At 35.6% G+C, this 27,911-nt stretch overlaps 1 protein-coding gene across 15 annotated transcripts in view; it reads right to left on the bottom strand.

Annotated features, from left to right (window-relative positions):
* The window catches only part of dmd (dystrophin), a 2,654,580-nt gene that overhangs the window by 25,967 nt on the left and 2,600,702 nt on the right, over positions 1-27,911 (bottom strand). For all 15 annotated transcript variants that reach the window (XM_039745194.1, XM_039745193.1, XM_039745197.1 and 12 more), the window contains 4 exons: positions 21,680-21,745; positions 15,308-15,373; positions 9,926-10,084; positions 4,559-4,802 (listed from right to left, as the gene is read on the bottom strand). In XM_039745194.1, coding sequence (XP_039601128.1) covers positions 4,559-4,802; positions 9,926-10,084; positions 15,308-15,373; positions 21,680-21,745 — 535 coding nt within the window. The remainder of the gene's footprint in view (positions 1-4,558; positions 4,803-9,925; positions 10,085-15,307; positions 15,374-21,679; positions 21,746-27,911) is intronic.

The raw sequence follows: 27,911 nt of genomic DNA, 5'->3' as shown, positions 1-27,911 counted from the left end.
AGTCTGTAACAGCTGGTAAATGTATGTGACTTTCCACACTAATGTTTACATCTGGATGGTGAATGTGCCCTAAAAAGAAGTCTGACTGCATTCTCATACCAATGCTTGTGAATTGAAGTGTCTGCGTGCACTTTTCGTGGCATTACACATGTATTTTTTGCATGCCCGTGTCACTCAAGCATAGGAAGCTCTGCAGTGTACTTGTGACTTTAGGCTGTAGGAAATAAGTAATTAAATCCAAATAAATAACATTCGATCTGGCTTTTATGTAAATCACATATAAATGTTGATGTACAAGTATAACAAAACAATGCACTTTTATTTTATAAGACTATAACAGAAAGAAAAAAGAAAGCGAGTTACAGTACTTTGTATATAAGAGCCAGATCGAATGTTATTTATTTGGATTTAGTTATTTACTTTCTACAGCCTAAAGTCACAAGTATAGCGTGTCTTTATGTGAAAACAGTAGTGTCAGAAGTCGGGGGTAGGTTTGGGTAGGATCGTGAACGCGACTGAGAGAATGAAACTGAATAAAAAAAAACCAAAGCTAACCTTTACAAGTATCATACATTTACACTGGCTGGTACAGACTGAAATCAAATGTATGTTTTTATTCTAAAATAGTAAGGATAAAAGCAGCTCACTTCTCAAAACGGACTCGTCGGGGATCGAACCCATGAAGTTTTGATTACAAGTCAACAGTTGATACCGTTACGCCACCAAAATTGCTGTAGTAAATGCGTGTCAATGTTGCACCCTAACGCGTGTTTTTTTCTACAGTTATATTTTTTAATAAAAGCACACTTATCTGTTATATTTGTACCTTTTGTGAAAGTGTTTCTTTGATATTTGGACTTCTGGCTTCACACATTATAAACTTCATGTCTACATTTAGTCAATTATTACTAAAACATGAAAAACGTTTCTTTTTTAACAATGTGTTTACATAGATCGCTGTAGACATGGAACACACATGAAATGCATGTGTTCCAAATAACGATACAGTATTTATAAAAGGTGTGATTTTGCTTTACTTCTCACTCTAAACAACTCCAAGCAACTGACACGCAGGTAAACAGACTTGAGCTGAGAAAACTGTGCGCTGGTGGGGGATGTGATAGCAGACTGCTTGCTGCTTATCAAACATTTAAAGGACAAAAGACGCTGACGGAGAGGTGCGAAGCGTTTTAAGGTGGGACGGATCTACAAGTTTTTTCGTAGACTCTATTAATTCTAGTGTTAAGCAGTAAGTGTGACATCCAAAAGGAAGCAGTTATAAACAGTTTACATTTCTGTGCTAAGAACTATGCAACATTTCATATATAAGGTACCTACGCCTTCTGAAGTAAAGTACACTTTCTAAACCTGAGGTGTCTTGCTGCTTTACAGAAAACATTAGCCAACAGTAACACTATATCATTGTGAATGTTGAATCATAATGTACTTGTTATTTCAAATGACTCACTCAAGTTACTTTAGTTCTACAAAGACCTGTTAAGGAACTTCAATTATTTTTCTGGTCCTAACTATAACCTGGGTATGATATTAAATTGCATCCAGGCCTGCAAGTGGTCCTCCAACTTGCAGGGAAATCATGGGGGTTGGTGGCAGGATTGGCACTCCAGTCACCGTAAAAAAAACTTCACACAGCTGTGACACAACAGAAAGGACTCCTTTTTGCTCTCTATGGGAATAGCTCTGCTGCAGACGTCCATAGGAATGCTGCACGCAACATGAAGGGAATGGGGGAAAGCCCTCAGAAACCCCATCCCCTGAAGAGTCGAAACCATTGTGGTGCTGAGGTGTCACCCGCAACATGGCAGCACTCAGGTCCCAATTTGAGGTGGAATATCTGGGTAGGCACGTGGAATGTCTTGTTTCTCCGGCATGATGATCATCTTCCTTTGCTGTTGGACGGGCTGCATAAACTCTGCATTTCAGTGGTGGCACTCTCTGAGGTGCGCAGACCTGGGACTGGCCAGATCTCTGTAGGTGGATACACATTTTATTGGTCTGGATCAGCTTCTTCCAGTGGTGTCTGATATCACTCCTTTCAATGAGCGTATTATGAGCCTCAGATTATAGCACTCCCTGGGTGGCTTGTCTCTTGTCCCTGTGTATGCTCTGACCACAGTGAGTGATGTCTCAGTGAGGGAGACATTTTATTTGCAACTTCACTCTGTGGTTGATGGGTGCCTGCGAGGTGACACTCCTCTGGTTATGGGTGACTTCGATGCAACCAATGGCCCTGACAGGGCTGGCTATGAGGATTGTCTTGGTTCCCATGGGCCTAGTGACTGTGGTCAAAGTTGCACCATGTTCCTTGACTTTTCATAAGGTCAGGATCAGCGAATCGCTGGAGCATAGTTCCAGCGCCCTGAGCCTCATCTTTGGACTTGATACACCAATACTGGTGGTGCGGTGAAGATCAATCGACCACATCCTTGTGGGCAGATGCTGGAGGCTCTTGCAAAACTGCAGGGTCTACAGATGTGCCTAGTTTGTGAATTCTGACCACAGACTTGTTGTTGCTACTTTGAAGATCCACCGTAGGTCCAGTAGGTTACCACCTACTAGGAAAATGAGGCTGGACTTGGCCAGACTGCAAGATCAGGCTGTTTGTAATGATTGTGCACGCAGTTTGTCTGAGGAACTTGCAGATTTGGGTGAAACTGCCGATCCTAATGTGATGTGGGAGACCTTTCGTGATAAAATCCTGAAGGTTGCTGAGGAATGTGTTGGTGTTACCGGTATACCCAGAAGGAGGTGTTTCATCTCGCAAGGCATTCTGGATATCTTTGACAGGAGTCGCAGCACACGGCTTGATGGCAACTCTGGTCTGTAATGGAAACTAAAAAATACAGCTGCAAGGGCTCTGAGGGGAGATTAGGAGGCATTTGTTAGAAGATTCTGTGAACAAGTGACACACCATCTGTGGTCTAGCGTCCCATGTCCTGCTTACAGAGGAATCGAAGCTTTACGGAAATCCAAATTTGTTCCTCGGACAGTAGCATTCAGGGCAGCTGATGGAACAGTCCTTAAGGATAACACTGAAGTTGTAACCCACTGGGCTGGCTACTTTTCAGCAACTGTTCAAAGCTGATCCTCCAGCTAGGGCGTTGGATATCTATGGGTCCACGTTTCTTGAGGCTGATCCTCAAGAGATTGCACAGGTGATGAACCAGCTGAGGGAAGGAGTTCCGAATGAGGTACATTACCTGCATTGTGAGGGAGCGTCAGTTATGGCACTATGGCCATGTAGTTTGATGCCCAATAGGTGATCCAGCTTCCAGTATCCTCATTTTTGAGGAGCCGAATGGCTTGACCAGGCCACGGCGATGCACACGTAACACCTGGCTCTGGCAGATAGAGGGTCATTTCCAGAGGGTGGGACTGGACCGCATGTCTACCTGGGGGGTTGCCAGCCAGAATCCTGAGTTGTTTTGACGTGTGGTGGGTGCAGCAATATGCTGTATCAGTGCATACTCACCAACCTGACCTGACCAACTATAACCTACACTAACACCAAAGGAAAAATGGTAGTAATTACAATTTTGACCTAAAACAGGTTTATTTGAATGTTGTATTATATGGTCTTGTCCACAGAATTGCAATGACCTGATATTAATCTGAGACATTATTGCAAGTTCTGATCATCTCTGCAAAGAAAACTTCTCCAGTGGACAAACAGAATAACACACAATATGGCCAAAAGTCTGTCTATACCTGACCATCATAACTATATGGGTTTGTTGAACAACCATGCCAAAATCATTTCCATTCATGTGAAGCTGTCCCTCCCCCTTCATGGTAATACTAGCCTTCACTCTTCTGTGAAGGCTTTCTACCAAAACTTTGCAGTGTCTACAGTCTATAGGAATGTATGCCTATTGAGCCAATTGAACATTTGTGAGGTCAGGTACCGCTGTGGATGAGAGAACTTGGCTTGCAATAAGAAATTGAATTCATCCCAAAGTTACTCAGTTGGGTTGAGGTCAAGGCTCTGTGCAAGCCACTCGAGTTGCTCAAAACTGAAACCACTGGTATTTTTGTGTCACACTGCATTTAATTTATCTTTCATTACACTTTATAATGTAAATAAAGTGATTACTGTACATTTTCAGATAATTTCTATGTCTTTAGTGTTAGATTTGTTAAATATCCTTAATTATTAAATAGACAAAGGTACCATTAATTTTACTAATTAAGGCAATATTTCCTATTGTATCAGACTGAAGCTATCAGCACACAGGTTCTAGAGATACACCACTTTACCAATCCTGACAAAATTCTCTAAAGACTAGGTAGCATTCAGTCTGAAAAGTGTCACAAAGCCATTTTTGTGGCTCTGATAATCTACAAAACTGGTGTTAGAGGTATACTGTCCAAATAAAAATGGTTTCCAGCTATACTAAAATCTACCCAAGAGCCAATTAATTTGGAATAAACTTGAAGAAATTTCGTCCAGGAATAGTTGAACTTTTATTCTATTTTACAATCCTATTTTAGATTTTCATTACTTGAGGCACAATCTGTAGCCGGACAACATTCTCACCTGTTCCAGCAGCTGTCTAAGCCTATGCAGCTGTGATTCAAGCTGTTTATTATGATCTTCTAGGATCTGCATTCGGGCTTCCAGGCGTCCTTTATGCTGACGAAGGAGCTTTGCTTCAGCAATCAGTTCAGCATCTCTGGGACTTTGTGGAGAAATAGGCAACATCTCTGGGGGGGACGGCAGTGGGGATAGGCCCTTGTTTTCATGTGCCTGTTTCAACCGATCATACTCAGCCTGCAGGTTTCTGTTAAATACAGCAAAACAACAACAGCCTTAAATAAATATTCTGTATTCTACCTTGGACATGTGAATTTCAACATTTCAAGAGACATGAAAGTAAAGGTAGTTTTATCATTAATAGTTAGGTTTATCATTAATTTGATTTGGATTAAAATAGTTCAAAGATTTAAAGCAGAATTCATCTACAGTTAATCCAACTTAATCTACCATGCAGAATTACCAACTTTAACAGCAAATGCTTTTTATTAACGTTCTTAATTTAAAAGTAAAGCATGTGTATATGTTCAATTAAAGCACTGATAAAATCACCTCTCTTTTACATTGGACACCAATATGTCAGTGTTTTAATTACTGCAAACAATTTTAATTGCTATGCACAGGACTTCTTTCTAAAAGAAATTACAAAATGATAACCATATTCTGCAGTTTCTCATTGCTAAAGAAAAACAAATTGACTGAATCTGGGCAGGGAAAATCTTCTTTAATACAAAACCCAGTTTAAATATGAAATTTGTTCAAAAGCAAGAGGCTTACAATCTGAAAGTTTAATAAAATGTCCACCATTGCAGACTTCACTCTATTTTTTTTCCTTTGGTTCAAAAGAATTTATGCTGATGAGCAGCATCCGTGATTTTTTGCATTTACTTCTGTTTGCAAATGAATGAATAAATGCAATAAAAATGCTTTTAAGACATAAACAAATGTATGGATGGGAAAATGGAACACAGCTTTGCTAAAATTTCACTTAGCAACTACCCAAACTACAAACATTCCTTAGCATTTTCCTTCCCCAATTGGATAGAATGATCATCCAATTTCTAAATCACTAACCCCGCACAACAAAACAAACACCTGTAACCAATAGTGAAAATTAATAAAGTTATCTGTATTCTGAACCTCTAAACATCACTGCAAGACTCTCTTATGACTAGTCTACTTGTGTCAGTTTGTGTATCTTGCATGAGGCTGTTGTGGTGTTTTGTATGCTTGATTTAGAGATTTACAGCTTTTTCACACCTCAGCAGAATTCAGAAAAGTACAGATATAAATGTAACAGTTTTTTTTACCTTGGAAAGTGCCAAATCAAATGCCTTGACCAGGCAACTAACTCCTGGACCATTGAGAAGTGTGCAAACTGACGACATGAAGAATCGTCTTCGCGCCGAACTGGAATCGTCCCCGCATAAATCTAAGTCATCCAGATGATCTGGATTTGCGTAATTAGATCTGCACCACCCAATACTAGAAATATTATTATTATGTATGAGATATATTTGATTGTTGTGTTTATGTTATATCATTATAGTTTTTAATACCTGGGATAGTAAAATTTGAATTGAGATATGAATAAAAACATAGTTTAACTCTGAAATCCAAGCTCGTGACCCAAGGTTACAAACACCTTTTGTATTGCAAATTAGAAAAAAAAACATGAGTAAAATGACACATTACAATACAAAGTAAAAAGTCTAAAGCAGATAACTGCAGAAGACTGAATAAAAGTAGTAACAATAGGATAAAGGCAAAGAAACAGATAATCACAGTACTGATATTGAAATGTCAAGAAGTCAAGACTTGGAGGTTAAATAAAGTCTGAACAGGGTTTTTTCATCTTTTTATAAATATGAAGAAAGGTTTATCTTATAAATGAGGCAGGGAAGTAACTCTTTCAAGTTAAATTATTTTTGACCATGATAAAATACTTATTGATAAAATAAGGCACTCAATTATACACATCTCCAAAGAGAAAAGAAAATAAAGATTTTCGTGCATGATAGGTATAGCGAGTTCTTTGTTAGGATCACTGTAAGGACACAAGGGGCCAAAGAGAAAAGATCCACAGTCCGTTAGTTGTCTCTCCATTTGGTAGGAAAAAGAGCTGGGTGACTTTTTATGACATAACCAACAGATGACTTCCTGACTTCACCTCTCTTGGATCCCTCAACATACAGGAAAAAAACAGAGTATAACAGATGAAGGCACACAACTCTCTTAGCACAGTGCTAAGAATGTTTTTTGCACTGTGCAGTCTCGTTTTTATCTTTTGCTATGGCAAATAAATGGGGGCTGTCCCTGGAGATTCAAACCATCCATTTTGTCAATTGCACTCCTTTCAAGGTATATAGAGAGTTCTTCCATGATTATTTAAGCATATGTTTCAAAGGTAATGAGCAAGCAATGTGCATTAAGTGGGAGAAGGTCAAGTAGGCCAAAGGAATGAACCTAGCCGCTTCTCTAACTCAATGAACAATGTGTTCATTAAAACATAATGTAGTGTTAAAATTAAATATTCCCAAATAGCTGATACTAAACTAAAATAATTTCTTGTCATGAAAGTAACTGAATTTAATTTCTGTCTATTACTGCATACTAGAATATCATTGGTTTAATACTCACTACTCCATGAAAAAGATGTGTTGTGTATACTGTGCTTTTTTAATTTTTAATGTTGTCTTATTTTAATTTTTTATTTTGTCGTTTATTTTTCTTTTCTTCATTATGTAAAGCACTTTGAGCTACTTTTTGTATGAAAATGTGCTATATAAATAAATGATGTTGGTGTTGCTACCATTTTAAATTGAAAACATTTTTTATATTTTTTTCATTGTAGTATTTGAACTGTTATTTTGATTGGTGTAATGATCTTTAAGGAGGTCCCAATATTTGGATTTGGATATTTCAGCAAAACCTACTAAACATTATGTATATAAAGGGCATAAAAACAGATTACAAAGATAAAAAGTACAGTATGACCTTCAAACAACTGAGTCATTTAACAGGAGTTTCTGGTTTTCCTTTTTTGTTTTGGACAGAGAAACTGACCAGATATTCTAATCTAAGCACTTTGCTGTTTCTGTTGTTATTATGATTAATCTGAAAACATAGAGGCATTTCTTAGCTTTGCTCTTCTGGAATTTCAGAAAAAAATTGTAATAGTCCGTCATTTTCTTTTACTTTTAATTTAACTGACCATGGATCTGTGACAATCTGTGCAGAGTTATCATGTTCCCTGTATGTCTGCAATGGTTTTTCTTTGGGTGCTGCATAAAGATGTGCATATTAGGTTAACTGGTGACTCTAATCTGGTCCAGTGTGAGAAAGTGTGTATGTCAACAAGCATATCCTGTAATGGACTGGTACACTGTTTAGAGGTGCCCCCTGCCATTTGCAAAATGCTGCCAAGATAGTTCTGTCTCCCAGCAATCCAGAAAAAACAGGACTAAGTGTGTTCAGAAACATGATGAGTGGATGATCTAAAACATTCATTTAACCACATACTTCAAAACTCTTCATAAATCGTTAGGAAAAAACTGTTAATATTTCAGTAACACAAAATATTTTTACTAGTATGTCTTAATCTTTCCTTTCACTAAACTGGTGTGCAACCCTTGTGCAAATAATTATTTTAAATGTTTTTTTTTCATTATTTTACAATTTTAAAATAAGCATTTGTTGCCCCTTTAGTACTGTGAGACACAACACATAGATTGAAAGCCACTGGCTTACACTTTTTGCTAAATGATCAAACATATTTTGTGTCATATTCCAAGATATTTGGATTTAATTTTTCCATTTCCAGCAATTTTAGATGCATCTCAGCATATTTTTGAAACTGCTCTGCACTTTTAGGCACATTTTATTTAGTTGTCATTTCCAGCAGTTTACATTTTTTTTGTTTCTTTTTGATGAGACTAAGGGTTTTGCAAATGATGCTTTGAAGATACAGAAATGCAAATTTGTATTTTCTTCACAAAGTCAAAACAGTTCCTAACTGCACCTGCTCTCACTGTCACAGACGTCTTAAAACCACTCTGGCTAATGGAGTTGTATGAACAAAGAATGCAAATAGCCTACAATCAGCAAAAAGCAATAACAACCAAAAAAAAAAAATCTTCTTCTTCCTCTTACAGAAAACATGAAAGGCAGACAAGCCATTAGTTTAACAACCTAAAGTTATGCTAAATAATTCATGCCTAGCCCCTAACCGTTTTACCATCCTTTTCATTAAGGCAGTACATTGATGGAAACTTGCAGTTATCTTTTGAAATAGGCTAATGTAAAAGCTGGAGTATACTGGCACAGAAGAAAACATGCCAAAACAGATATGCTACAGAAAGTTGACTTGAAGGTATTAGATGAAGGGCTGACAATGTTTTACAAACAATCGTGCACTAACCAAAGATTGTATATTGAACAGAGCCACCTTCATTCCTATTCCTCAGCCACCTGGCTGTCACCAAATTAAGAAAAAATGTTATAATGTAGGTTTTGCCATTTACAAGTGCAGGGGAAATTAACACGTGTGACTAGAAATATAATGAGTGCAATAAATTCATATGCATTTTATAACTGGGTCACCTGCTTGGGATTCTAGCTGCATATAAACTGCGCTTCCCTTTAATTATCATTTTAAAAGCAGGTATTCAGTAGTCTTGGGCATATTTAAGAGTTGTTGTTCATGTGTATATTAGTCTAGGCATTTTAAGGTCTTCCTTGAGGCTCTAAAGTGGGGTTTATTATTTCCCTGTTTCCATTCTTTCTTTCCTGTATAGTCAACTTCTGTTTATGGTCTTTACTTGTGTGATGAAGAAACATTAATGAGGAGGATTGCATTCATTACTCTAAAAATGAAGGCTCTGTCATTACATGGAAAATATTTATTTAGTGGCATATTACAATGACAAAAAATCTTATTATATTAATAACAGAGAGATGCTCATATCTCACATAATCATGGTATAAGAATTTAATTTGATTATTCATAGACATATTTTTGAAGCCACACTTTACTCAAATTGTGTTTTATTACAGTGTATTAACACTGTAATGACCTGTCTCACTATAGCGTAACTATTCATTATACCATGTACTTAATGTGAACTTACAGAAATACTGTATTGTAAGTACATATTTCTCTTTCATAAGTACATTATAGCTTCACAGTACGTAATTGGTAGCTACACTATAGTAGAGCAGATAATTACTGATTAATTACAATATATAGATATACAATATCACAACAGTGGGAGAGCCAGTAATTGTTTGCATGTGTAAAATGAAGAATATTCATCTTCACCATCTTATCTCAAGGTGAAAGCTGTGACATAAGACCAAGTGAATGCTTACCGGTTTTCTTCCTCTAGATCACTGAGGACTCTCTCAAGTTCTCCTCTCTCTTCATTTTCCAGGGAGATGAGAATCTGGGCAGGGCTACGGGGCTGACTCAAGGGTGACTCCTGATTTAAGCTCTGGCAGTAATGCTGGATTAGCAAGTGCTCATCATCTCTGAGAATCAAAAGACAAACTCAGTTCATCAGTATATTAGATGATACAGTTCATGATAGGAACAAGTTATATACCGTATATGCTCCAATAAACGCCGAGTCTCTTATTGTCACCGGTCTCTAATATGCACCGGGCTTCAGAGGGGACGTGGCCAAATAGTAACCGGTCTCTAACAGTAGCCGGGTCTTTGATATTTGCCAACTAGCGTACACTGTAAGCATCTGTATCTTTGCATGTGTAATACATGTGCATGTCAGCACGCTGCATATATAAGAAATGCGGATATACCAGTTTCTAAAACTGCTTCATTTTCATGCTGAGTTGATCAAAATACGGATAAACCTGGAAGAAGAGGAAGGCGATAGAGAACTGGACAACAACAAAGCCATCATTGCGGATTCGGAGAACGAATAGCAGCGAAAGATACAGAAAGACATTGCCATTTATCTTTAACAGTCTTATGCAGCATGTGAAATTAAAAAAAAATAGCTGTTTGTAAAATTAGCCGATATTTTTGTGTACCTACATGTACCGACACGCGCAAAAGAAACATTGCGTTCTGAAGGTTTTTGTTAATAATGGCTGGTCTCTAAAAGCAGCCGGTCTCTATTAAGCGTGTGGAGCCGAGGCTAGTTTTGCAAATAAATGCCAGGGGCCACTATTGGAGCATATACGGTATATACAAAGTGGTGCAAGAGGAAATGCTAACTAATTAAAGGGAAGAACCCCATTTAAAAGCAAACATGCAATTGGGCTGGGTTCAGTACTACTTGCACCTTTAAGATAGTCAGAATACAGCCATTTGATCAGCTTGCGCTAAAACTTATGATCTGCAATTACAAAGAATAATGGTCTTTAGCAATATTTCAGATAGATTTCAAAAAAAGACCATTTTTACAAAATAACCTGGCTTTATTCAAAAGTAGTTATTTAAAGTCATTATTGTGGCCTTTCTAAAATATTTGTTACAAAGGCACATTACAAACACATCCTTATTTTACAATTATTAATACCAAAAAGTAAGGACATATCAATTATTAGGTGTAGTCTGACCACTAGTGACCACTACCTATTACTTCTCTGTTACACTAATGTACTTAATTTACAGAATGTAAAATATATAATCATAAAAAAAATGATTTAAAAGCAATTAATACTGCAGTGCCTAGTACTCTAAAGGAGAGACATATGGGTGCACTCTTGACAATTACATGGATTTTTTTTTCCTTTCTCGTTTTTAATTTAATGGAATGAAATGATGCATGGATTCATCTAAGCATCCCATAATCAAGGCCACGCAAGTAGTTCAGAAAAGATATGTGCCAGGATTCTCTTGGACATTTTCTTTGATCTCTGGTTCACACTATATGTTTATGCAGTTTTGATTTAAAGCATTAATATTAAAGCAATTTCAAAGACCCTCTTTAGAAATTAAAAAAAGAAGACCTATGAAATTTAAAGACAACCTGTGTAGCATTAACTGCACCTGTACTGCAATTTACTTCTTTGTTGGTCGAATCTCTTTTTTAGCATATACGGTGTATATTACAGCGATTGTCCTGTCATTTGAAAAGCAAATAATTAAGCAGCAGGCCATCTAGACTCAAAAACTGCATGATCCTCTACCTTTACTTAAAAATAAGAATGAATCTTAATTTGATGTTCTTCTGTTTTTGCTAGTTGCTAAAAATCTATATAAAAATACTTTTGTTCTCTTAAATGAAAACCTGTAACTGCATAACAGATCACTGTTCTATCCTCTTATTTGGGAGAATCATTACTGTCTTTATTGACCTCCCTTTTACATAAAAGGATATGACCCTTTGCCATTTCCTTTCAATTTACCTTTCAAAGCTTTTACAGAATGCATAGAAACCTTGTTACATATAAAAAAGATTTGCCACTGAGCTTAGCAAAGAAAGAAAAAAAAGACAAAATAAACAGATAACATTATTAGGTACGGATATATTCATAGCACACAATGATTTAATTTTACTAACAAATGGCATTAGTTTGCCAAAATCCTGAGATCCCAATAGATATATTTTACAAAGATTTATCACTAAAGAAGCAACAGTACTATTTATTTCATTTAAGCATAGCAAGTAATCTTTTTATGAGATTGCTTATATAAAGTCAAATAAAACCACCTATATTGACATAAAAATCATTATTTTCATGATCTGTGTGCAACTGAACTAAACTAATAGCAAGTAGGTCTTTTTCCGGCTTTATTAGATTTGCAGACACTCAGCAGTGATGTAAATTGATTCAGTTGCAACTTCATCTTACTGCTTGCTGCTATAAAAGACTAGTGCTGAGCCACATTAAATAAAATATTCCAGATAGTCTGGACCAACTCCAGTTTGCATACTGTCACAACTAGTCTACGGAGAATACTATATCCCCTGAGGTTTGTATCAACCTGGTACAGCTTGATAATGAAAGTTGGCATGCCAGTATCCTTTTTATAGACTACAGCTCAGCACTTAACACTGTTGTTCTATTAAAGCTGACGAGCAAGCTCTTAGACTTGTGTGTTAGGTCCAGATTAGTTGGCAGACTAATCCCTAGCTCCAGGGACATTTAAAGAGACCAATTTAAACCATTATAATCCACTCAGAATTGGTTCAGTTCCTCTTACCCCATTGATTTTAATGCATTTTGCCAAATTTGGTGAATATCGCAAACACTTCTGTGATTTCGTCAAACCCATGGTGAAGAAAACTCTGCAAGAGTGGCAACCCCAAAACGTGTACACTGGCAACGTCATTTACTCAACACTTATCCTCAGTCTATTCACCCTCGGGGTAGTAGGTTTAGCCCCCCATTCTACCATTTATTCAGATATGACAATTTGACCAAACTTCATCATTAAATTTGCTGATGACACCTACATTATAAGCTTGATGATCAACAGTGATGGAATGGCTTACAGAAATGAGATTTACTTTTTTCACATTGGTTCTAGGGAACAATTTCTCTCCCTTAATGTCAGCAAAATCAATAAGCTTTTGATAGACTTCAGGAAGCTGAAGACAGACAAAACTCCCATCTACAAGGAGGGGAAGCTGTGAAGAATATTAGCAGTTTTATGTTTCTGAATGTCACATTTAATGATAACCTGAAGTAGGCGCAACACATCTCAGATACAGTCAAAATGTCTCATGAAGAACTTTACTTCCTTAAGCACCTTAAGAAACCTGCATATCTCTATCAAAGTTCACCAAATGCTGCAGGTGCAGAGTAGAGTCCACTGATCACTGGTCAAATAAATTTCTGATGCTGCCCTTGCTCATCTCAGAAAAATAAAGCCTTACAGAAGATGATGAGGTGAATACAGTGGCACATTGCTTCTGCCTGCCCAGGGCATTTAAAAAGGGTAAATGGTATTATTAAAGACTTTAACCATTCAGCAGTTAGTTTTCTCCCTCCTCTGTTTTGGTCAAAGAGTACAAGACTAGTAGAGGTTGCCTCAGTTGATTCAGTGATAGTTTTAAATACATGTCAACCGGCAACTCAACCAGTACTCATTCTGACAACTGCATGATAGTTTCTTAAATATATTGTATAAACAGATTGCTTTCAACCCATGATGTTGTACTCATTGGGTTTTTGCCTGTTGCTGGTATTTTGTTGTATTATGTACAAGTGACATTAACCTTGAATTTTGCAGGGAATTGGATTATGAGGATTTGAGAATGTTATGTTATTTTTGCTTGTTGCACAGTACAAATCTTTGCTTCACATGATCTCACAGGGTTTCACTTGGCTTGACAATGGTAACTAAGCAAGCCACGAATGCTGGCTAGTAAAGACCATGAATGCATATGCTGTATTTGGTCAGCAACACCTATCCTTCCTTCCACATACTGCTCTTCTGGATGACCGTAACACAGCAATACTCCTCTAAGTGACACTGAGACAGTGATACTGACTTTTTCACCTTCCTCATGTCTCTGCTCTGGTTGGCGGTTACAAGAAGAACTCATCACAATTCTGTGGAATGCAAAATACCTACTGTACTAATCAGAAAAGATACATTTAGCTTCCAAAGTAAAACTTTGATTATTTTATTTCTACTAGGGGGCTTCACCCCCTGCTCGCTTCGCTCGCCAACCCCCGTGTTTGGTTTTCCGGATACACACTTGTAAGATTTTTTTTTCTTCGAATTGTTGCCATTTCATTAGTTTCACTTTCATTTCAGAACTTCTGTAAAAACAGTATTTGGAATCTTTCGTGTCCCAATATGCTGAATCTTTTAAATGAGGTCTGTAAGACTTGTGTTTAATGACTTTGTACCATAATTTAGAATACGTTTCTCTTTGTGGAATTTCAGCACAGACAAAACGATCCACATCATCAGCAGTTAATATTTTTTTTTGCAAAGTAACCAATAAATGCATGTGAGTTAAACCCCGGTTTTGAAATTCTCTGACTTAAACTAATTTCCTTTTGTTTGCGTCAATGTGATCTGTGCTATCTTTTTTTTTTTGATACTGTAGCGACTGACGTAATAAAGTGTCACAAAAGTTCTACTTTAACAATCACCGACTGCGTAACTCCAAACACAACTTTCTAGCACCCTCTCCAACCTTTCCTCCCACGGGTCTCACCTCCCCTTTACCGCATCAATCAGCACCCAGCTATCAGTCTGCCGTGGTGTACTCTGCCCTCCCTTGAACGGACCTAACATGCACTTAAAACAAAAAAGGCTTCATCTTGGCTGGGACGCTAAAATACTTTCTACTGTAACTGCTTTCATATTCTGTACCTTTCTCTGCACATGTATCTCTTTTCTCCACACTGTTCTTTCTTCTTTGCTAAGAGCACAGGCTCTGTGTGTGCCACGTGACTTTACACGACTGAATGTTTTGTTGGGCTGTCCAAGCTCTTAATTGATAAGAAGGGTGTGTCTTGCAAGACTCTTATGTTCCACGTCCCCGCGAGACTGTCCTGGGACAATCTCGATACCAAGTCTCATGTTTACGGTCCCCGCGAGACACTCCATGGCCTGTCTTTGTTGTCTTGCGGGTTTTTAAAATCATGTCTCGTCGCCAGGCTTTTACATTCTAGGATTTTTTTATATATAGAGAGATGTCCCTTTTCCATTTTCCTCTGCAGTAAGTGGAATACAACTTTCAAATATGAACAACTACCAAGTGCCTCTGACCAAAGACATTAAACAAATAAAAGAGAATAATAAACTCAAGAAGAACCTACATGCTTTCATTAGGTGAGATACTGTCATTGAGATATGATCCATTTCGATTCTCCATTTCAGCTAGCCTGCAGAATGAAGGAAAAAAAATAGTGAAAATGTATTCATTTAAAACACTATTGAACATCAATCTAATGAATTAAACTGCACCACTTTGAATGATTGCCTTCAAAAACGTTATTCCTAAAAAGTAAAGAAAGTTAATATATGATGATGGAACCAATAAAAATGCAAAACAGATACTGGAAATAAGACTGGAAATGGAAGGGCAATGCAAAGACATTCAAAAACTGAAGTTTTCAGAAAGAAATCAGAACTTCATTTTAATGTAAACCTTACATAATATAATATAACATTACATTCTCAAATCTGATTAATTTCATTAAAAACTTACTAAGTTTTAAACCATTATTTGCTTGCAGTTCTTCTCCTTCTCAATTACTGAATTTAGATATATCACTTTATTAAACTGATTGTGAATCAGCTTGGTTTGTACACAAGTATATCTTGTGTGTTACTTTGTGCCTTGCACATGATACTGTGAGAGTAGGATCCACTCCATGATGTCCTGTGCAAAATTAAGAGATTTTGATAGGGAATGAGAAAGACTAATTTATGCACTTACTTCACATGTAACAAGACTAAAGCTGCACCAAATAGTCCCTCTAGAACTAATGCTGGGTTCCTATTTTATTAATACTAGTAATTTTTCAAAGGTTTCTTGAACAGCCCATGAAATTTTGTGGCTTGCCTGGATTCTGAGCTGTATGTGAAACTGACAAACATGGGGAGATCTTACAAGGAGATTTTGGTAGTTTTATTTTATGTAATACTTGCTTTTTCTGTAGAAAGGAGTCACAAATAGATTGTTTTGATTAATGCATGTGTTCAGTGTAACGTAAAACATTTCATTTACTTCACACATATGCTGAGAAGACGCATTTTTATGTAGGGACAAAAGTTAAACAGGCGTACAAATAAAACATTAATTCTAAATTTATGTAAATAGTTCTGTGAAATTCTTAAAAAAAGTCATGTATCTGGTAGACTTTGCAGTTCTATGGCAATAACAAAAATAATTAAAAAAGAAAGAGAGAGCAAAAAGGGACAATCATGCTGTTTTGGCAGAGAACTTAGCAGCATATTTAACTACAGTGCTAGGCTGGTTATCACTGCTAGGTGATGCCTGAACGTGAATAAATATATCAGATTTAAATTCATTTTTAAGAGAACTGGACACACATGGCATGCATCACAAAATGAAACAATTTAAATTATTTGCCAGCTTAAAAACTGCAAAGATTTTCAACCTAAGTTATGCAAATTAATGTGTGGGTGATAAGATAGGAGACACAATCCTACAGGAAGCAACCCCACCCCTGAAAAGATTTTTATGATTTGTGTCGACATTCAAACCATCTACAAAACATGCAGACACAATTAATATTGCAAACAAAATGTTATTAAACTGTAAAAATTGTGAAATATAGATTAAGACAGGGGTGGGCAAAGTCAGTCCTGGAGGGCCGCAAAGGCTACAGGTTTTTGTTCCAATCCAGTTGCTTAATTAGAAAATAATCCTTGCCAATAATTTAATTTCATGACTTGTTAATGCTTTAAATCTGCCACGTCAGGTCATTCTCATATCCTAAATTTTTTTTCCTTTCTAAGGATATCATCCAAATAATTTGAAGTCTAAAATTGAGGAGCAATTCTCAGCCCTTTACTTTTTTTCCCCTCACTTTCCTTCTAAGTATTTAATTAAACCAAATAGTGCACATTAAATACACACAGGTGTAAATGGAAACAAGTTAAATGCAGAAATACCAGTTTCTTTTGTCATTTGCATCTTATTACTAATAAGAAGCAATTAAAAACCAAGAATACAGCTGTTTAAGACTAAAATATGCAATAAGGGTTTAAAATCTTAATGAGCGAGACAACTAAAATGGAGAAGTGTTACTTGAGTAATAAGTGCTTTTGATTAAGTAACTGGGTTGGAACAAAGACCTGCAGCCACTGCGGCCCTCCAGGAATTACTTTGCCCACCCCTGGATTAAGAGATATTTTGTTTTGACTACATGACACACTAGAGAGACCACATCTGGAGTACTGTGTATAGCCCTGCACTCTAAAAAGGACATAGCAATGCTTGAAGCTGTTCAGAGAAGAGCAATCCAGTGCATCCTAGGACTAAAAGATTTGTTCTACATTGACAGACTAATGGAATTAAGGCTATTTAGTCTTAAGCAGAGAAGGCTGTGTCAGGACTTTATCCAAGTCTTCAAAACGTGCAGCGTCTCAAAAACATTGATAAAATTGGTCTATCAGTTTTGGTTAAAGAGGTATATTACATATTTGAAGACACTTAGTAAAATTAAGGAGAAACACATTTAAGAAAGATACGAATACAGTAATCCCTTGCTATATCGCGCTTCGACTTTCGCGGTTTCACTCTATTGCGGATTTTAAATGTAAGCACATCTAAATATATATCACAGATTTTTCGCTGGTTCGCGGATTTCTGCAGACAATGGGTCTTTTAATTTATGCTACACGCTTCCTCAGTTTGTTTGCCCTGTTGATTTCATACAAGGGACGCTATTGGCAGATGGCTTAGAAGCTACCCAATCAGAGCATGTATTACATATTAACTAAAACTCCTCAATGCTATAAGATATGCATCCCGCGCGAGCTTGATTGTTTGCTTGTCTCTGCCTCTCTCTCACCCTCTCTGACATTCTCTGCGCCTGACGGAGGGGCTGTTTGCACAGAGGCTGTTTGCTTAAAAGATACTGACGCTCCTCTAAAAAAATGCAGCTTTATTGCGGTGCTCGGCATATTTAAAAGCACAAAAGCACACGTATTGATTTTTTGATTGTTGCTTTAATCTCGCTCTCTCTCTCTGACGTTCTCTGCGCCTGACGGAGGAGATGTGAGCAGAGGGCCTGTTTGCTTAGAAGATACTAACGCTCCTCTAAAAATGCGCGCAAACTTAAAAGCACAAGTATTGATTTTTTGATTGTTTGCTTTTCTTTGCGAGCGCTCTCTCTCTCTCTCCCACTGAAATTCTCTGCTCCTGAAGAGAAGATCTATTTGCATTCTTTTAATTGTGAGAAAGAACTGTCATCTCTGTCTTGTCATGGAGGACAGTTTAAACTTTTGACTAAAGGGTGTTATTTCATGTCTAGAGGGCTCTAATAATGTTAACAGTGTGGGAGAGTTTATAAGGGCTTAAAATATATAAAAATAACTACACAAACATATGGTTTCTACTTAGAGATTTTCGTCTATCGCGGGGGTTCTGGAACGCAACCCCCGCGATCGAGGAGGGATTACTGTAAACACTTCTTGAAATAAAATAATGTCGATCTTATAACAAATTATTAAGCCATGTTAAAAAAGTTGACAACTTTAAAAAAGTATCCGAATGATATATTGGAATAATACACCATAGCTTACCCGACAAGCTTAATTAACTGAAGAGTCTGCTCTAGTTTGTCTGTTTGACTTTATTAATATTGTGTAAATTGATTGATACTTCCTTTTTAAAGCAGTTCGCAAACCAAAATATGGGGTGTGTGCAGTAATGGTAGTATTTAAAGGCTATGAATCCCGAAAACATTCTGAATTCAGAAAAAAGTAAATGCTATCATGGAAATTAACATACTGTATACCATTCATCTATTTTATCAGGGGACATTTAAAACTTAGGCGTACAAATACACCGCTAAAATTCCTTATTACACTTACAGTTGGTGATGAAGTATGTAGATCTTCAGTTTTACAGAATGACATTAAAGAGCTTTGCAGAAGGATAAAAATGTCTTGTATGTGCAGTGGAAAATCACTAGCGGTATTATTTCAGCAGATAAGCATTAATAATAGACACATGTGATACTTTAAGTATCCTACCGTTCATAAAAATAGCCATGTAATGCTTAGAAGCAGGTCATTGAATCTACTGGTGCAGGCTTTAATAGTACTGAACTGTTTGCCAGAACAGAGAAGGAAGAAAAGTAACTTTGCAGAATGGCTTAAGTCTTTAGTAATTTAATTTAATATTACTTGTGGTTGCACAGTAAACATATAAAAATCAGACCCTGCACAACATTACCTGGTGCAAAAATCCAGGTCCAAAGCATACATATTTTCATGGTGGTACAAGAGGATTAAGCATTAGGAAAGGCTTTAAAAATAACCTATTGCACCACTACATGAATTAATATAACGTGAGAACAACATATTAATTTTGGAAGCATTTTAATTAAAGTACAAGGAACTATAGCAGTGTACATTTTTCATAATGATTATAAAATAGCCTGACTCACTTGTGACAGTAAAGGGGGTGGAAAAAAGTCATACACTTGCTTCATAATCTCTCTAATATAATTTATCTGCCATATAAAGTAAAAATGTGCATCTTAAAAGAACTATGTCTCCAGAGTTGATCTCTAGAGTGTGGCTGTCCTGCCCGTAGTGACTGCGCCTGAGGGCATTTTTTTGCTGAATTTGTACATCAATATGATAATTGGCTCCATGGAGATGTATATTTTTTCATTGTGGAATAATAATTTTCAAAGCTCTTTGCAGCAAGCATGATTTACATGTTATTCTTTACAAGCAGAAGGAATGGAAAAACAAAAAACTCAAAGCCGTATTTATCAAAATAGGCACAAGTCAGTTTAAATCAAAACTGGTAAAGAATTAAAGAATTTTAGGGCTTCCAAAAAGAAGACAAAAGAATGCTTGTATATTTTTTGATGTATATTTTATTGTCGAAATCAAGGTCAAATACAACAATAAAAAAAATAGTGTTTCAAATGGATGTGGTATTTAAAATACAATTGTTTTGTTATACTTTGGAGAATGGCGTTTAGGATTTAACTTTTTTTTTTTTTTATCTAAAATGACTTCAGTCCCTTCATAAATGCTTAAAGCAGTTTTTCAATAGAAGAGTAGGGTTTTATATCTGAAGTGAAACATAGCAGCAGTGAGAACAAGGAACCAACACTAAATGATCCAGTACAAAGCTTTGAAATGACTTAAAAGACACAATTGCATAAAGACAAAAATCAACATATTATATTTATTTGTTAGTTATATATATATATATATATATATATATAAATTTACTAAACTACAAAATTAAAACTAAGAATTGTAATCCACAAATTAAGGTGCTTGTGTGCTATATTATATATGTGGGCAAATAAAAGAGAACAAAAGCACAGGTGTTAAGCCTTGTGAAAACTTTACAAGACGTAATTGTTGTAATTATGGTGGGCAGGCTTCTCCAGTACTGCAGAGTAAGGATAGAGAACCAGAGGGCCAAAGACTTGCTTCTTCTCGAACATAGCACTTTAACTTGTCCAATGGAACCCAAATACACAGGTTAAACTAGGTTATGTAATAGTTACAAATATAACTAAAACAAATGTACAAATACTCAAGACTTTTCATACCTAAAGGGAACAAACAATAACTAAAACAAATGCACGAATATTCAAGACTTTCCACACCTAAAGGGAACAAATAACATGAGAAGCCTCAACAGTTTACTTTCCTTACTCTGGCACTTACTGTTCTTAATATAAACGACCTCTACTTCTCTAGGTTGTGTATATGAACCATAAAACAGTTATCTTTGTTTCATTTTAGAGATGTCACTGTCTTACGTAGTTAATGTACTGTATAATAGAAAATTCTCACATACAGGTTTTACTAGCTATGCATAACGAAAATAGTTACAACAGAAATTTGCAGGCATCATGCAGGTTAATAACAATGTTCAATCTTTAGTATTGTACACCCAAGAAAAGCCACACAAATCAAAACTGTTTGGTACTGAAACCTGTTTAAAATGTACACTTACTTTTAAGTATAAACATGCTGGATACAATATGTATTGCATTATGATTTTCACATTTAGAACCAAAAATATAATGATAATCCAACATGTTTCAAAGACTGAATTTCAGACAAAAAACTTCTCATTCATGGGCATTTTCTGGTAAGCAGCTTCTATCATTAAGTATTTTAAACTTTTTGTTAGATGGGTTAATGAAATACATGCAAAACATCTTACACCGTTGACCTTTGAAGGATAAATGAAAGCTACAGCTGACAATTGCTGGGAAAGCTGTGTAATGTGACATAGGTTTTAGTCAGTCAAGGGCCAGACTAAACTGCAAGTAAGAAAATAGTTTGAATTGCTTAACCTTTGATTGTATGGGGAGGCTAACCAGTAAAAGGTCAACACTAACATATGAATCAAATAATGCTAGAATAGACAATGTTACCAAGTAGCCTCTCTACCTCAGTTACTTATTTTGTTATTGTTTTATTTGATCCTTTCTACAAGGTCACCTTACCTGCTAGCATAATGTTCAATCCGTGAATGCGTATCATCATGTGACAGTTGTGGAGATGATGCAGGTCTGAAAATAAACAGAGATCTTGTTAATGGAAGTGTTAATAATATTTACATAAGTAGTTAAACTCCTTAGAGCTAAGATTAGTATAATGTGAAATGATCATTAAAACTATAGCTGTCTGGAATTTCTAGTTCACTGAACAGCAAATCATTAACTTTATATGACTTGAGGTTAAATTGTAAATTTACTTTCACTCACTGGCTTGACTAACTTTGTGTTGGTACTTTAATAGTAAGTATAACAAGAAGGGGAGCATAATATGAATGAAATAATGTATTTTCAAAATATATTTTCTGAGATATATTCTTTACATTTAAATTTTCTGAGTGAGAAATATGCCGTATATGAAGCCTAAAAGGTTGTGCAATGAAATTACTTGAGATGGTTTCAAAAAATGAGCAGCATATTGGGAATTTACCAATTTTAACTGAATGTGGTGCACAACATTCATCGATACAGAACAAATGCCCTTAATATAAATTTCTGTGGTCAAACACAACTCATGAAACACTCTTGGAAGTCTAATCTAACAAAAGATTACTCAAGACTATCTTAGTGTTCCTAGAACTGTATAAGGGATACATGAATGAAAAAACATTCTCTGCTACTATTACAATTGTCTAAATTCTGTAAGACTGGTATAAGACACTGGATTCTTGCCAAAAATGTAAAACAGGTGTACAGTGAGGTGCAACTAGAGAAACAAGAGTCAAAAAGATAAAAGACAAAAGAACAGTGAGAGGGGTTGAAGCTGTTGTGTGAAGAAAGAAAGAAAGAAAGAAAGAAAGAAACCCATGACTCTGTGTCACACTTCAGGCCGGGAGAGTGTCTATCACTGTTTCACCCATTTCTATCTTATTATTATTTAAACATACACATAGACATAAAATGGAAAAGTTGGACTGAGGTGATCACAAGTCATTAATGAAACATTTATCAAGTACTGGAGACTGTTGAGTGTACTAGCCCTATAACATTCCATTATCATTTAACTGAGCACTGTGAGATTTGAGTTTAGTCCATACCAAAGATGAGCACAGGGCTTTTCTTGATTTATAAACAGTACAGTATAGGCCTGAACTGTCCAAAGGTGATTAGGATTATCTTTTAAAATGCATAGCATTCCTAAGAGGAAAATATGACATTTTAGTACAATTATGCTGCATGGAATAATTTCTTCTCCTGATGACTGTAGCTTTGTCAGCTAAAGGTAACATTTATACATTTATATCATAATTCTCCAAAAACGTTTCTACTCTTCTGTGTTTCTAGGCCACTCCTAGATGGTCCTGAAAAGCTAAAGAAGATGCACAAATCTTTCCATTCTGTATTCTAAAAGCTAAAGTAAAAAACACTCAAATGTTAAGCCTGTTCAGTGAGTTTTACTACTGTGAAAACTATAAAGTAAAGCTTCCATAGTAACTCCTTAAATATCAAAATGTTACTATAGACGTTTTACTTTCACCAGTGTGTGTGGTTACAGTTTACTTGCATTAGAGATCATCATGGTTAGACATGTTCAGTAAATTAAGAGAACTGAAAACTAGGTCTAAGGCTGTCATTAAAGTGCACTCTTCAGGCTAACTATGAAAAAGGGGATAACAAGATTGGGCCAAATTATGATGAAACTGAGGCTAATACAAATACACCTTGAAATCGTGCTCAACAACTGAATGCCCATGTGATTTCAACCCACCCAGACATGACCCGATATGTGTCCTTGAGAGAAGTGACATCAAATATCTTTCACTTCATACCATCTGTGAGCTACTGCTTCCCTGGAGGAGGACAGAAAGTGATAAAATGCTTGTATCACCAACTCATGGAGTTTTTAAAAAAAAACTAAGGACCTTTACATTTAAACACATTCTAGAATGCCATTTTTTCCCTTTGACATGGTTTGAAATCATCATCAAGTCCTTCTGTGAGAACCCTTAATCCAAAGAGGACTGTTTCATTTATGTTAGATAGAATGCCCAGAGGGGACTGGGCAGTCTAATGGTCTGGAATCCCTACAGATTTTATTTTTTTTCTCCGGCCGTCTGGAGTTTTTTTGTTTTTTTCTGTCCACCCTGGCCATTGGATCTTATTCTTATTCTATGTTAATTAATGTTGACTTATTTTATTTTCGTACTGTGTCTTTTATTCTTCATTATGTAAAGCACTTTGACCTACTTTTTGTATGAAAATGTGCTATATAAATAAATGTTGTTGTTGTTGTTGTTGAAATCATGCAAGGTACATCACTAATTCTGGGTAAAATGATTTTAGTCATAGAATATACATCTTAGGGAGCCACATGTGACTTTTTTTTTCGATTATATTTCTTAGGCTTACTGTCACCTGTTTAAGAAAACTCAAAACAACATACTACTAAGTAACAGAATAGTTATTGTTGTTTTGGTTTTTCATTATTATTAATTTCTGATTTTTTTGTGTAAAAAAGCAATATGAAAGTCAAGATTTTTATTCATGCATATATTCTGAAGCAAAACTAATTTAATGCACCAGTTTGCACAGGATACACTTGCTCAAATTACTCATATTTGGCATATTAACGTAACTGCGCATGTGAGAGAAAAAGCAGAGTGCAGAAAAAAAAAAAACACACACACACACTAGGAGAAAGTGGAATCTTGGGACTGATAGTGACTGGATGGGAAATTAAAGGTAGTCTTCTGGAGTCATGTCTTGCGCCTAGCTAGTGTTTGTGAGACTGTCTGACTCTCTGAGACTAGAAAAGAAAAAGATGCTTCAATAAAAAGGGAAGCAAACAGTAAATGACTGGCTAATCAAGATTCAAGTGTTTTATTTAGTCATGTTTACACAAGAAAACGTGGAATTTGCCTTCTCAGTTGCATCAAGTAACAGAAAGAAATGAAACAAATAGAGACAGGACAGGTTAAAACTTACAAAGAAAGTCTAGAAATGTTTACATCATTTGAAAAATAGATTTTTTTGTTAAAACTACTTTTAGCAGTTTGATATGTTTAACTTATAATGGGTATATGATACATAACAAAAACTTACTTCTGGTATAATCTGATATTCCTTATTAAAAAGACATATGACACTGCAGACAAAGGAATTAATGGAGTGATTTGTATGGGTTTTCAAAGTGACTGTCCTCCCTGATTTACTGAAGGTAAGTTCTGTATGTAATGGATGTCTGTCATCAGTTGAGATGATTTCCAGATTTTTCAACATTGCCCTCTAACTGTTACCAAATCATCTACATCAGCCCCAATCACTTTAGCTGCATGTTTAGTAATCTGCTGGAGCTTTTTTATATATTATTTTTTCAGAATACTACACCAGGCAATGAAGCTGAAAGTGATGACAGACTGGATCTTAACTGTGGTAAAAGGACAACAAGAGGTCTGAGTTTACGGAGGTGTAATAAGAGCTGATTGCTTTTAAAGAATATGTTTTTTGTGTTTGTATTCCAGTTAAGATTCTTATCTAGGTAAGTTCCTAAATATTTCTATTCAGTCACTATTTCTACCTCCTCCACCAGAACAATGATGGATGAATATGCAGATTTCTTTCTCTTAAAGTCAAATATCATTTCTTTTGTTTTGTTGAAATGTATGGTAAGATTGTTCTTATTGCACCAATTTACCAAACAGTGTACTTGATTTAAATAATGGCTTTCATCTTCCCCAGATATGTGTCCTATGAGCATGGTATCACCAGCATATTTGATAATCGAACATTCATCATTATTCTGTCTTAGGTCACTTGTTTACAGAGTAAAAAGTAAAGGTGATAAAATACAACCTTGGGGATTGTCTGTGTTTGAATGAATGACTTTCGAAAAAGTGTCCTGTTTGTGAACGATTTAAAAGAAAGTAATGAATTTTAAATGAAAGAAATGAACATAAATTAATTATCCTACAGGAGCAATCTTTGTAAAGCAAGGACTAATGATAGGTATTATAAGCATTAATGATTGATAAATGCAATATGTAGAGTTGTTTATCAAGGTTACAGTCAATATAAACTATTATTCAAACCTCCAGATAAGAAAAAGAGAAATAAAGAATAAATCAATGAAAAAAAGAGAAAGTTAATGTCAAGCTTGGTCCACACATCTGACATTAAAGCTCATCAAAAATACCTCAATACGTCTATACACACATTCTTTTCAGTCTAGCTAATTATTTAGAAACATTGTTTGAAATTCTCAGTTCCATCAAACAGTAGAATTGATGAATGTTCAAATCAGTACTAGACAGCTTACCTTCACTAAACAATTAAATAAACAAGGGTCACTTTGAAATGGTGTGACATGGTGCTGAAAGCTGCAAGGATCAAAATCATTCAAGCCTTCGAAAACAGAATTTAATCTTGTTGCCATAAATGTAAATAATTAAGATCTAGTGATACATCTGCACATATGTAAGGATAGAGCTGTGCCAAACACAGTTTTTAAAAAAGTCTTGCAAAAATTAAATTAATTCTACCACTACACAGCACATTTAATTACTTAGTTATTGCAAAGAACTGCTGTAATCTTTTGCTGGAATGGCAATAGAAATAACATATAAATGTTTAAAAAAGTATTTGCTAAAAAACAATCCATACAAACAAATATCAGAAGAAAATCACCTACTAAATAAACTTAGCAATGTTAAATGTAGTTGTATATAGAAAATGAACATTTCTATACACGTTTAAGGGTTATTTTAACATTGTAAGAATTAGCGATAAGGTACTAATTTTCTTGTGTACTTTGATGGAAATCTAAAATCAAATTACACATCTATTAGTTGTGCTGTCTTTAACAAGAAACAATGGTTGCTCAAAAATCCAACTTGGAAAAGGGCAATAATAGATGTTGGCCAAGTATGTTTTATAATATGATAACCAATGGTTTACATTTTACAGTTCTTTTTTTCTTCTTTTTCTTTTTTTTCTGCAGCAATAGGTGTTCATTTTATTACTGAATGACTTTTGAGTGCTGTCTGCATTAACAAAGAGCTCTTTGTTTAGGTGTTTAAACAGGTAATCTCTAGCTCATTTTCAACAAAGGGCTGGCCATAGATTAGAGGCAGACAGCTGATGTATATTCATGGTTTGGGTTGCAGACACAAGGGCAATTCATTGACATACTTAAAACACCCTTATGTGTATTTATTGCAAGAATCAAGGTGAAATACGACTTGGCTTAAACAACCACTAGCAGCTGATTAAGACCTTAGTTCTGTTGGTTCTTTGATTATGCAGATTGGTATGTCTGCTTGGACTCTTATATTGGTGAGAATGAGAAGGCAAAGAAAAACTGACTGTTATTCTGCCAGTAAGCTTGACCTTTACTAAGACATTTCAGATAACATTAAATAGAATTTAATTTATTCCCAGGTGACAAAATCACTTATTCATTGACATAAAGGGAAAATGAATTTTCACTTTCTAGATAGCCTAAACTCATCAGGACACAATATTAGTGATTAAATTGGGAGCTGTAAATGATTTTAAGGTTATAAAGGGCATGCTTTTGATTAATCATTGCAGATTACATCAATGCACGTTTGAAGAAATTAATTTCAGGATATGTGCGCAGTAACAAAAATGACCAGTCTTTTTAATTTCAGAAACTGATGGCTACAAATGTTTTCAAATTCAAGGATGTCATGCCCACATGAATTAACTATGTAATCAGAGATGCATATAAATAAAAACTTCATTATTAGTTTTTCAGTAATAAAAATACTGGCTACCTTAATCAACAAAGACAAGACCACTGCAGCTTCATCCCATCATTGTTTAGAAAATATTATTCAAGAAAATGATCATTTCAACTAAACTAATTGCCAACTTGCTCTGTATACAGCTATTTTGTGTGAAGAAATATTGTCTGAAATTTGCAGAAAATTCACTCCTAAACCAGTTGTCAACTGGCCTACATGTGCTATTTCAAAGCTGCTACCATACTAATTTCCTCATAATTTAAAAATGTTTCTTATGTCTCCTTTTAATCAGTTTGCATAAGGTGAAATGTCTGAAGCTCTTCAAACATTTCTTATAGATCATATCCTGCGATCTTGATATGTCTTATTATTCTTCTCAGAGCTTTTTGTAGTGCTGTAGCACACTATACTCAATCCAGAGTCCGTAAATGCACATGCAATTTCAAATATTATCGGAAAAGTGCATTATATAGTTT

Source organism: Polypterus senegalus, chromosome 2 (assembly GCF_016835505.1).
Source record: "Polypterus senegalus isolate Bchr_013 chromosome 2, ASM1683550v1, whole genome shotgun sequence".
NCBI lineage: Eukaryota > Metazoa > Chordata > Cladistia > Polypteriformes > Polypteridae > Polypterus > Polypterus senegalus.
This window is presented reverse-complemented; position numbering and strand designations above follow the sequence as displayed.